Below are 12,560 nucleotides of genomic sequence, written 5' to 3'. Positions count from 1 at the left end.
ACTCTCTTTCCTGATGTATGTATTCATAAGGTCATATGATGGCATTAGTAAAAATGAGAGATGGCACATGTAGCTCTGCATGAAACAGTTCCCCTTTATTGTCAGGAATGATTTAAACGGATTTACCTTCCAGTGCTTGAGAAGCAGAAAGACACGAGCTCAGTACAAATCAGCTATGTCTTAGACATATTTACTGGATGTTTTCAATCAAGTAGGAATTACGGTATTTCATTACCACTGCTTTACAAGAACATGGCGGTCTGATGTGCTTCTCTTCCAGGCGCTAATTCATTTTACCTGATGCAAGCTGAACACAAAGCCCTGGATTTTGTCTGAGAGGGAAGTTGTGTTTGCTCGTTTCTTCACTTTACGGGATGTTTCACATCAGTCATCCCAACCAGGTCAGAGTCCTGACTGGCTGGATGTTCTTCTTTGTAGTCCACTTTGTCAAGGCAGCATAACATCAACAAATATGACAAATTAAATCCATCTTACGACGGGGAAACCGCAGACCTCGGATCCATTTGTTGCCAAAAATGCTGGAACGTTTCACATATCCCTGACTTCAAACCATAAATCAGAGAGGTTGCACTCAGCTAAGTAGATCAACATAATTTATTAGACATCAAATAAATAGGTTGTTGTGAAAATTTAAATATATTATTATTTTATTTACCACAACTATTAATTTAAATAAAACAAACATTTTTCATATAAGACAGGTAATTAATGAGAGTTTCCGCTCTAATCACAAATACACGCACAAACAACTACAACACAAAGAGTTTGGCTGATTTCATCAACAATAAAGTTTCTTTTCTCTTTTAAGAACTAAAGTGGAGCTTGGATCTGTTAAAGGCACATGGCTGGTCTACGTCTTGCATGCACATCTGCTCTCTGGTGCATATATTACATCGTATTTGGTCTGCGTAGTACATGTTCAGTGTACATCATAGCAAACAAGGCACAGCCAAGATTCAGTATATTTAAATGTCATGCCGTCATGTCAAACCAGCAGATCATATGAGGTCAATGAGAAGAATGAAAGTAAGGCCGATCTTCACAGGATACAAATGATCTTCTGAATGATAAATCAATGAAATAGTTTGAAATGTTTTAACTATTGATTTTCTTTTTTTTCATTGTCTGTTCTCTCACTTCATTCTATTCTGAAATAACACATTTTCACTAGATGTGGTCATGAAGCAGCAGACACGAGGTGAACGGTAACTTCCTAACTGAACCTTAGACCTATACCATGGGTCTCTGTGTTTTACTCATCTGTGCAATGCAGTGTGGACTGAGTTTGGTCAAACAGGAGCTGAGGTTGAGGCTGGTTTTGACCCGTTTCTCTCTTTGCCGTCGGTTGCAGAACCACACCCTGACCACCTCCTTCTCCAGATGGAGGCCTTTAGCAATCCGGGCTATTTCCTGCGAGGACGGCTTGCTTTTTTCCACAAAGCTACGCTCCAGAGCCTCCTTCGCTCCCAGGCTGCAGTGGGGAACAAGGGGAAGAGAAGATGATCTCTATGAAACCAAAATGTTGTTGTCATGGTATCCATCGTATCTTTGCTCCTTATTGTATACCTGATAGTTGTTCTCCTTTTCCTTTTTCGCTCATTCATTCCTATCTTATCACTGTACAAGGCTGCAAGAAGGGAAAACACTACATTGTTATCGATCGACATGGAGATGAGATACCAAGGTAAAGATTACGTCTCAATAGATGCCGTAAATGAGGGTTGACGGATCGGAGTGGATGTGTGTGACTCACCGCCGGCCAGCTCAGCTTCGTCGAGCCATTTAGCCAGAATGGCCTTGAGTTTGCAGGCGTTCTTGAAGCTCAGCTGCAAATTTTCAAAGCGACAGATCGTGGTCTGGCTGAACTCGGAGCCGTGCACTGCGGCAAGAGCCTCGCCTACATTCGTCTGTGTGTAGCCTGGAGGTGAAAAGGAAACGACAATGCTTAATAAGAATACCCACGAGCGGCGAAGCGGCAAGGTGAGAGCAACAACAGAAGCACTCATGTCAAGGGTCTAATTGGCACCGTTGGGTAGTGGGGTCATTTCCGTGATAATACTCGCCAAGTTTGATCCTGCGTATTTTGAAGTCATTGGCAAACATCTCCAGCTCCCGTATCTGCGGCGAGTCCATAGCGGGAGCATCTTCTGGGTCCCGCATGCCCTTCTTTTGGCCGTCAGTTTTCATCTCTCCAATACTCAGACCCCCGGGGGCCTCATCAGTGGAGAGGAGGGCCGGGGGCAGTGAGGAGAAACTGTGGCTTAATGCACAAGAACCACTACTTAGACCATGATCTGGAAACTTGTACAAGCACGGAGTAAGAGACCCTAGAGAGAGGGGGAGAGAGGGAGAGAGAAAGCTTGAGAGAGGGAAATTAGTTGGTAGGAGTCTCAAGGGAGACCCTCAGACTGTCAGAAGGGTGCCAAAAACAGCAGGGCCCCTATTCCCTATGGATCCTGACAGCCTTTATTTCCACGGCTTAAAAAAGCTTTGACATGCACCCTGAACTAAGAATAAAAACTGCTAGTATTGTTTTTTGTATTATTATTTTGCTGTTATAATTTCCCCATGAAACCCCAATATATAGTGTTTTTCACCCCCCTGGAACTAATGGGAATGACCATTGACATCTTTTGCCCCATTTTTATTTCGTAAGTGAGAAAACCCCTCATGAAACCCCACGTAGACTACTTAATATCACATTATTTCAAAGCCTTTTGATGAATAGGTATTGGTTTCTCTTCCCCTCAACATAATATATCCCAGATATTCATCTCTGCCGTTCAGCTGTTATTTAACAAGCCCATTCACATTGATTGATGGACTACTTGAGTTCACTTCTTTGTTTTAAACGGTCGTTAAGTGATACAAATAAAACAGTTCGAAACCTTTTAAAAGTTTTGTCATATCCTTAATATTCAAGATCCTTCGTTATGACGTACACCAAGGAAGTAATGTTTTAAATTCAGTTTATTGGTTTGTTTGTCTGTTTATCAGCAGGATATCGGGGGGGGGGGGGGGGGGGGGGGGGGAGAAACCCCTAGTGGTCTGATTTTCATGAAACTTGGAGGAAGGTTGTAGCACGGTCCAAAGAAGATCCCATTAGATTTTGGAGCAGATCCAAATCACAGTGCGTATACAGACATTATGGAAATGGCCTTGGCGGCGGCCTGCACTCTATGAGTGCCCTTCTACTTTCTTCAAGTGGCTGTTAATGTGAAGCGCTTAGCTGCAGTGGAACATGTGCCTGTTGCTGCCAATCACAGTTTCTCCCTTTTGTTTGCATTAATGGCAGACTCCTGCCAGAGTAGCAGATGGGTGGATGACTAATTGTTATTTGGGATATGATGCTCGTCATTGCATCAACACTTTGCACAGCTGCAGTGGAAGAAAAAACAACTGCATTAATCAATTTGACTGAGACGTTGAATCAATCATATCCTGATACCGCAAGAACAGAAAATAGCCAGGTATTGGCTGACAGCTGCCAAATGTTGGCTTCAGGCCACTATCCCACAAGTATTGCTTACTCTTGATAGCATCAACGTTGCAGAAACACTATCTCTAATGAGCAATGCAACACTCCCCTCTTGTGTCAGTGGGGTTGTAGTGCAGTAAAAACAACTGAATGTTACAGACCCAGTGATGAGGGAGATGCAATCACAACACAGACAAGACAAGGTCGCAATATAATGGCCAGTTCATCATATTCAAAAACTTGTGTATGAGTCTAACACAACAGCCCTGCAAACAATCCGACCTTCATGAAGGTCATATGTGATGTAATGTTTACTAGTGGTAATGTTTTCACCCTGTGTGTCTGTGAGTGTGTCATCACGGCAAAATGTGATTCTGGAGACACATAGTGTGTTATTATGGCAAGTATGGATCCCTTGATTTGGCATCTCCTTCTTCAAACTGAGCATAATACAGTGCATAGCAATATTTTTTTCTATAGAACACTGAGACACCATTACCATAAAAGCTTCATTGGAATCTCCGACATAGCTAACTAGAGACCATCCATGCGCTACCACTTCCCCTATCCCTGGCCCCCTTGCTCGGACCTCGGCCATCTTTGATGTAATTTTGTAAGTGCATTTTGCAAGGTTGCGACACTATTTTGCGGTTACAAAAACTGTCCACGGACATATATACAGCTGGTTCGAGTACTCCAAACTGGCTCTGTGGAACCACTACAGTAGGTGCCACATTTTGCCATGATGGCACACAAACTCAGAGAATAGTAAATATTGTGTCGCACTAAAAGCAGTATATGAGCCATTTTGGGGTCCTGTTCGCCATCACCTTGTCGGAGAGAGAGAGAGAGAGAGAGAGAGAGAGAGAAGGCTTTGCCTTGTTTGTGCGTGATGTACGGATATTCCCTGGAGAGTTTACTGTACAGAACGCTGTGCTGCCATTTGTTTGTATGCTGTTGAGACTGACTGGACACCTGACTTTGAAAACAGCATCAACAGCTTCATGCTGAGCAAAGATAGACCTACCAATTTCATACTGTTGTCATTATTAGCAAAGCACTGACTTTTTTTTATCACCCTAAGGGGAACTCCAGAGGTCATAACTACGTGTGGGTTCATACATGTATACCTTTCACATTACACTTGGCTATTTGATCCATTGTTAAAATAAAAAAATGGTTTAGTGCAGCTTTAAAAATGCAAAATGAAAGGGCCACTTTCTACGACCTTGTCTCAGTTCACTGGTTACAGAGTTTTATTTAATGCTATTAACTCGACTGCCCTTTCCTTTTAATTACCCCTCTGATGCGTGCTGTTACTGACCACTTTCAACAAGTTTCATTTTTGTGATGACCTCCTAATGTTAATACTAAATGTGGCCGGCTGTTGAATTTTAATCTTAATGTATTTCAGCACACTGTGGGACACTGCAGACCATACCATTTCAATAGACTAATTGCAGTAGCGGGTCGATGTCGCCTCCAGCGGTTAACATCCTATCATCCTTGTCTGTTAAAAGACCAGCAGCAATCCTGTTTCCTCTGCAAATGTTAATAGTTCTGTTCCAGCAAGTAGACTATTTGGATCATATACTTTTTAGCCAGTATTTGCCCCAACTTGGTATATCTTGTGTGTACAGTAAGAATTATGGCTTTAAAGTGATTTTAAATGCCACATCAAAATTACCATAATTATATCTGTCCTGAGAAATGATGATTTGGTGCTAAATGTGCAGGCTAAAAGACTAAAAAGACTATTGAATTGTTTTTCAATCTTCACAGTAAAATAGTAATATTTATGATTAAATAGGCAACAATCAAAGTTATATTGCAACCTTCATTGGGATTTAATTAGACTTCATTGACAGCAGCCTGGCAACATGAGTGCCATCACATGGTGCTTAGACATATGTGACATATCCCAGAAGAGAGAGCTCAATGTTGACTGTCAAAAATATTTTTGGCAGCTTTAAAAACACAGATGCCCAACTTGGATTTGACACCAGAATCCCTTGGCATGAAGACTAGAAAGTCTCTTAACACCAGCAGCATCCCTCCCCCGACCGCATTCACACAACAACTTCTATATCCTTGCTTTGGCTCCCTCTGCGCCATCGGGAGGAAGTGGCAAGTCGTCTTTGACAGTTATGTTTAACAAGTGTGCTAAAGAGCTCAAGTGTTAGGTGAAGTAATCAAGTCTGAAATATAATTTAACTGATAGCTAATGGAAAATAAATAAATAAATAAATAAATTGGAAATAAACTGATTGCCGATAAACAATTTACGGGATTCCTCTCCAGGCCATGAGAGAGAATAATTATGTGTGTGTGTGTGTGTGTGTGTGTGTGTGTGTGTGTGTGTGTGTGTGTGTGTGTGTGTCTGTGTGTGTTTATTTAATCGTTACCTTGCAATGGGTTTGCACTGCCTACCATGTTGGGGTGAGGAACACCACATGTCTGCAGGATACGAGTCTGAGAAATACTGGCAGAGAGCATCTCCTGAGCTAGAGAGAGAGAGAGAGAGAGAGAGAGAGAGAGAGAGAGAGAGAGAGAGAGAGATCATATTATCATCAGCATGGGTCTTATCAGTGAAGTCATCATCGTCTGCGTGATACCACCCTCATCATTACTGCTACATTACCATCACAGCATAATTTGCTTAATACAGTGATTAAAGGCTCGGTTGACCTCGATGATGAAGTGTTTGTTGATTGACTTGCGGATTAATTACAGCAATAGACAAATACACAAATACCGTCGCCACCACTCACCTGCCATCATGCCATAGGTGGCCTGCTGGTTGCTGTAGTGACAGGGGGTGACTGGGTAATGTAGGCCCGGGGGACTGTTGCCAAAAGCATTGCCGAGGGAGGAAGTGGACAGGTGCATGTGGGTGCGCTTGGAGGGCTGACCCAGGGACAGCCCAGACGATACTGATGGAGACAAATGTGGTTACAATCTGACAACACCGTAGAACAAAAGATCAGATCTCTTTATTTAATATGAATTAACATTTTTGTTAGTTAGCCAACAGGTTAGTATCCATCTGTAGTCCCTGGCCAGATGTTACAATAGCCTCCTTAAAGAATAAAACAAAGCATGGAGGGGTGAGGGGAACAGCAACACATAGTAACACACTGTGATACAGCATTAATAAGATGTACATATAGAAAAAGAGAGGTTTTTGAAAATAAGTTTACTATAATTGTACTCATGTACACTAAAACCTTCCACTGAAAACCCATTAAAGTTTTTTCTACGAAGAGTCCTTTGTCGGTTCTCTTCTCTAAGTGTACTTAAATAAAGTTGAACATCCCTCTCTTGTCATGTCCTCCGCTAATTACATTACTATTCATGTATTCATACTTTCACGCAGCTTGGTGTTCAGCTCAAGCACTAATGTGTTGGGATACACTGTGAGGTAGAATAACACCAACACTAATGTAGGAACTATGGAGGCGTTCTGTGTGATGACGGGCCCGAGGATTATGAGGCTATCCTCAAATCCTCAAAAATTATTTAATGATAACAAATTGCACTTTTGCACCATTTCTTTGAGATGGCCACTTTTCACATTTCAAGTACTATCTGGGCAGAACAAATCTTTTTGCAACATTTGAACAATGTTCTACTTGATCTGATCTAAGCTGTAACAATCAGCAGGCACTAAAATTCCCAGGAAGTTTTCCCCACAATGCTCCGCCGTGAAAAAAAGAGGGTCTGGAGGGGGTTTGCCATACCGATAACATATCCTCAAAGCAATTATCCACTGAGAAGAGACAGCTGGGCCAAACCAGATAATTAGATACATTTCCATAATTTTAGGTTGGCTTCGAATAAATATACTTTTCAATCCAATTTATCCTCATTCCTGCTCAGCTTGGATCAATTAGAGGTCTACGGGAGCAACTTGTACAAGATCACTCACCTGCAGCACCCATGGGACTTCCTGTAAAGTCAATAGGGTGGCCAATAACAACAGGAGAAAAGAATCACTTTGTCACAGCAAGAAAAAACGGCACAATGCCAATACCCTCTCTTTGTGAAGCTGAAGTGGAAGATTGAAGTTACACGGCCGCCTTCCTGCAGCCGGGATTTAACATCACAACTACACTATAGATGGGCCACGGTCCGTATCATTCAAGCACTATCAACATCCAATCTCCTCTTACTTTGTGACCGTGGGAGCCTATTTTTTTGACAGAACAAATCGTGTAGAGCACAATGCGATAGAAGAAAACATTTGGACCCAGTTTACCCGCAGAAACCATGCTGTGAGCATGGGAGCTGGCTGGCAGGCAGTCGCCGGTAGAGGCGTGGTGCATGAGGATTGGCAAGGGCGAATCTCCAGCAAGTGGGTTGAAAGAGTCGGCGCTGAAAGCCTGGCATGCCATTCTCCTTTGGCTTCTCTTGAATGGTCCCAGTGGTGCACTGAAGTCTGACAGTGAAATGGGAACTGGTGGCTTTTTTTTCTTCTTTCCTCTTCTTTGTTTTTCTCACTCTTTGCTTTAATTGGTCTCGTGTTCCATTGTTACTCTCCTTGTTCTCCTTTCTGGTGTTTTGCTATGTCTTGTCCTTCCTTTTGTCTTCCCTTGGCCTTCTCTTGTTCTGCCTTGTCGCTGCGTCTTGTCTTCTTTTTCTTGTCCTCTTCTTCCTAATTCAGTCAGACACAGGTCTCTCTTCAGTTACCTGGGAATACGCAGGTAGAAAACAACTCTCCCTTTCTCAAAAGGAAAACGCGTGCCGTCCAGAACTCTTCATCGTTTGCGACACATCTGAACCCTCAGCCAAGACTCTGGAAGCTGAATAGTGATGAGCTTCAGGTTGACGTTACTATCACTGATAGAGCAGATACAAGCTGTTTCTCAACTACTGAGTTTTCTCTCACTGAGGCCTCTGCAGTGCATTTACTTGTTTTTTTTCTGCAGGTGAGCCAGTGTCTGTCTCATCCTCAGCATTTTGCTGCCCTTGTCTACTGGAGGTATTTATATCCCACCCACCTGAATAACCACCCCTCTCTCGACCTACGAGGCCCCATAGTTCCTATCGAGCTGCTCTCCCCCCCACCTACCAATCCCATGTCAGTGCTGTTATTACTTGTGTTTGCCCTTACCTGTGTTCTCCTCATCCCGTTTCCAAATCCAGGATTAGGGTACAGAGCGGCTGAGAAACATGATCTCCTCCTCTCCTCCCCCCCTCCCTCTCCCTCTCTTCTCCCTCTCCTTGATTGCAGGATTGTGTTGTTGTTACAATAGGAAAATATGGTGAACCCTCAGTGTGCTCATTAAAATAACAATGAGCTCGTTCAGCTTAATGTGATAATACAGTATATAATATGGGTTGACATGAAGCCGCAAATTGTCTCAAACCAATTGCTTTGTTTTGCATGCATGTCCACTAGACCGCTGCGAAACAGGAAAACCACACTTGTTTTTCACTACAGACACTGAAGTCTTGCAGGACTGTTTTTTTTTAGATCGTGTATCTCAGTGGAAGCTAAAAGAAACGCGTCTCCATAGGGTGTCCAAATTGTATTGAATGCAGAGCGCTCCAGGTAAAGACAACAGCGTCTCATCTGGGAGGATAAAGGCTAATCTGGAGAGCGTGGCCACCATGTGCACTCTGTTGTGTCTGTTTGTGTTTGTGTTTGTCCTGAGCTCTGCTTCACTATTGTGGATGTAGGTGGGCAGCAGGTGGAAAATAGCTTGTGGGTGGCAGGCACGACTCGACTCGCTTAAGCATGCAGTGTAAATCTGGACTGGATGCAGCCCGACCTTTTGACAATGTCTCTGCTCAAAACAGATATGAAACAGATTCATCCATTCACTCGAGTGGAGGGTGAAGAAATGTTCATTTTGTTCGAAGCTGACACAGTTTGACACATTCCCACATTGAAATAACCTAAGAGAAAAGCCTGTTAATCGTGGTTGGCACATGTTGTCCCGTCCTACAAAGGCATCAAAATCCCAAATCAAATGACGGTGACTCGAATTTACTTCTTCCAACTCCCCTTCATTCTGTAACCTCGATAGATCTTAAACAAAACACAACAAGGCCGAGCACAGACGAAGAAAGCCTTTGTGACAAATTGCAAAGCAAATCAAAATGGACTTTGACAAATCTCATTTTACCCAAGCAGGTCTGAAACAAAGACACCGAATCCCCGACATTAAGAACACGACTCGATGTAATGATGTGTGACAATAAAAAAAAAAATCTCAGCAGCACCATATCATCCTTAAAATACTTCGCTCTCTTATTTCATTTCAGCCAACAACTCCCACTCAGGGTAAAGACCATCTTCCCAGCTGGTGAATGCAGGCTTATTTTTGCACATAGAGACTGAACCGCCTCTGATTTTTTTAATCTCCCAAAAATCTACCAGCAGATAATTAAAATGATTCTTCAGCAATTTAGACTTTTCATGAAAAGAACAGACCAATAATTCTTCTAAAATCAGCTCAAGTTGCTTATTGGCCTTTCATGTAAGCAGTTGATGGTGTAACAGCCTGCCGAGATGACTCAACGTTGACACAACAGCACATGTAGCTGCAACATAAATACAAAATAGTACACTGTGACTGAGAAAATCTCCCTTTAAATATCACATTTTGTGTCAATATTTGACTGATTAATCAGACGTGATTCATGCAGGGTTCTCTCCCTGATGATGACTACAGTAGACTTTTTTTTTTTTACAGTTTGGGTAATGACTGTAGTATTTTATTTTGCACAAGTTTGTTGTTATCGCTACAAAATTGATCTTTGCTAGTCCCATCATCTAAACTGTTTCCGGGTTAAGCATGCTAAAATTCAGCACAAACACTTCCACAAACAGGAACTACAAATATCTGGAAATAAAATTGTCAAATTTCAATGTATATTGGATGTTGATATTTATAATACCAGCAAATAGATGAGTCAAAGAGCTTGATCAGACTAGTGCGGACTGAATGTGCTTTTAGATGCGTACAAAATAGATAATCAGAGGGTGAGGGAGTGGAAAAGTCAAACCTTTCCCATGGATAGATAAGTACACGCACACACACACACACACACACACACACACACACACACACACACACACACACACACACACACACACACACACACACACATGCACATAAAGAGCCTAAACTTAATTAGTGAAGAGACCATGAGTCAAAGGGGTTCTCTTTAAGCACCTGTCCCAGATCCCTGTCCCCTCCTCAGCTTCCCTCCCCATCAAACACACACACACACACACACACACACACACACACACACACACACACACACACAAATATGTGCACGTACATACACCATAACATAAATACAATGTTTGGTTGTTGACAGATGGACTAAAATGGACTATTACTCTAATCTCATACAGACAATAAAGCATGTTGTAACAAGCAGGTATCAGATATATTCCCTTCCCCACTACGCACGCACGCACACACACACACACACACACACACACACACACACACACACACACACACACACACACACACACACACACACACACACACACTCCGAAGACTGTTGATCCAGTGGGAACAGAGTGTGGTGACACATTCTCACAGGTATCACATCCGTAGATGTGTACCAGGTGGACTATGTGTGTGCATGCGTGTAAAGGAGATGGCACATCTCAGGGGTTTTATACTGATGTGTAACTTGCTAACATGTGTGTGCATGTGTGTGTGTGTGCTTGAAGAGAATGACCATCAAATGTCATATATTTTGTACAAAACATAATTGCAGTTTAGCAGTTCAGGAATTTGTTTCAATCGGGCAAGTTTGAATCGTTCTTTCATGTCAGCGATTGACCATGTTTCATGCAGTCTGGAGATGAAGACAAGCATGACACACTAATAACTGAAATATCGCTAACAGCAGAAACAGCTGATCAGTCATGGGAGTTAAATGTTGGCTATGTCAACAAAGGCGTTTCCATTTCCCATTTAGCTCATCACCGCTTTTTCTAAAAAATAAAAAAAAACAAGTGTGTAAACACTTTTTTCCCCACTTATGCAACAATTTATATATTATTATATGAAGACTGAATTCCCGTGTGGACAAAGTAGAAAAAATACATGTTTTAAAATAGATAGATAGATAGATAGATAGATAGATAGATAGATAGATAGATAGATAGATAGATAGATAGATAGATAGATAGATAGATAGATAGATAGATAGATAGATAGATAGATAGATAGATAGTTTGTAGTAGGTAGTAGGTAGTAGCTAATGCAGTGTGAAGCAAAATCTGTTTCCCAGATGTCAAAGGTATCTCTCAGCTGACAAAAACAAACTGACTGCAGCTTTGTGCTGCTGCCTATTTTCCAAGATTTTTACTTGAGAATGTCCATGGCTCGGTGTGGGTGTGTGCAATTTCTTTTAATAACACACTGAACTTTGTTGATTGACCCTGCAGCACTTCAGCAAATTTCTTTAAATAACAGCCCTTGTATAAAACAATCAGCGCTAGAATTTCGTGCTCCAAACCAGCATGAACATTTTGTCCAAATATCCCTGTTTTCACTCAACCGAACCATGAGAGAGGGCAAGTGGGAGTGGAACCGAGAGCCGAAAAGCGACTTTTCTCTTGTTTTTGAATTTCTGCACCCATTCATTATGCAGGGATGAACTCTGAGTGAGGTTTGTTGGATGCTTGAATACATCGTGGCAGGGGTCAGCACTCCTGATGAATATCAAGCTTCATGCAACACTCTGACTGCCATCTGCCCAGAGCTGCGCCTGACTCACCGAGCGCTGAACAAACACCGCCCGCCCGCATCTGCGAGAGCTAATTTCATCAACATATTCAACAAACCCTGTTCGAACAGCAAAGGTTAACTGTCCAGAAGAGGAAACAAGAGCGGGTTTGGAATCTGCTCTCCTCATCTCACACAGATTACCATCTCTCTTCATTTAGTAAATGTCACATCGAATATTTGCTAGATAAATGACATTACTTTGACGTTAATTCACAGCTCTCAGTATAGTCACAATGGACCAACTCACTTTGTTATCAAGTCTCAGGTATTCTGAGGTGTTTTTTTATAAGAAT

The 12,560-nt window shown here is 42.1% G+C and overlaps 1 protein-coding gene across 1 annotated transcript; it reads right to left on the bottom strand.

Moving 5' to 3' along the window:
- Positions 1 to 1,248: 1,248 nt before the first annotated feature.
- pou1f1 (POU class 1 homeobox 1) lies at positions 1,249 to 7,919 on the bottom strand. The gene is made up of 7 exons (XM_084023131.1): positions 7,758 to 7,919; positions 6,271 to 6,432; positions 5,905 to 6,003; positions 2,085 to 2,348; positions 1,775 to 1,939; positions 1,588 to 1,648; positions 1,249 to 1,492 (listed from the first exon to the last, which is right to left on the bottom strand). Exons 1-7 carry the CDS (start codon positions 7,891 to 7,893, stop codon positions 1,252 to 1,254), a joined length of 1,128 nt encoding a protein of 375 aa, XP_083879257.1. The 5' UTR covers positions 7,894 to 7,919; the 3' UTR covers positions 1,249 to 1,251.
- Positions 7,920 to 12,560: the final 4,641 nt, after the last annotated feature.

The sequence above is a fragment of the Eutrigla gurnardus genome, assembly GCF_963514095.1.
Source record: "Eutrigla gurnardus genome assembly, chromosome: 12".
Lineage (NCBI taxonomy): Eukaryota > Metazoa > Chordata > Actinopteri > Perciformes > Triglidae > Eutrigla > Eutrigla gurnardus.
The sequence above is the reverse complement of the archived record's forward strand: the minus strand, read 5'-3'. Positions and strand labels throughout refer to the sequence as shown.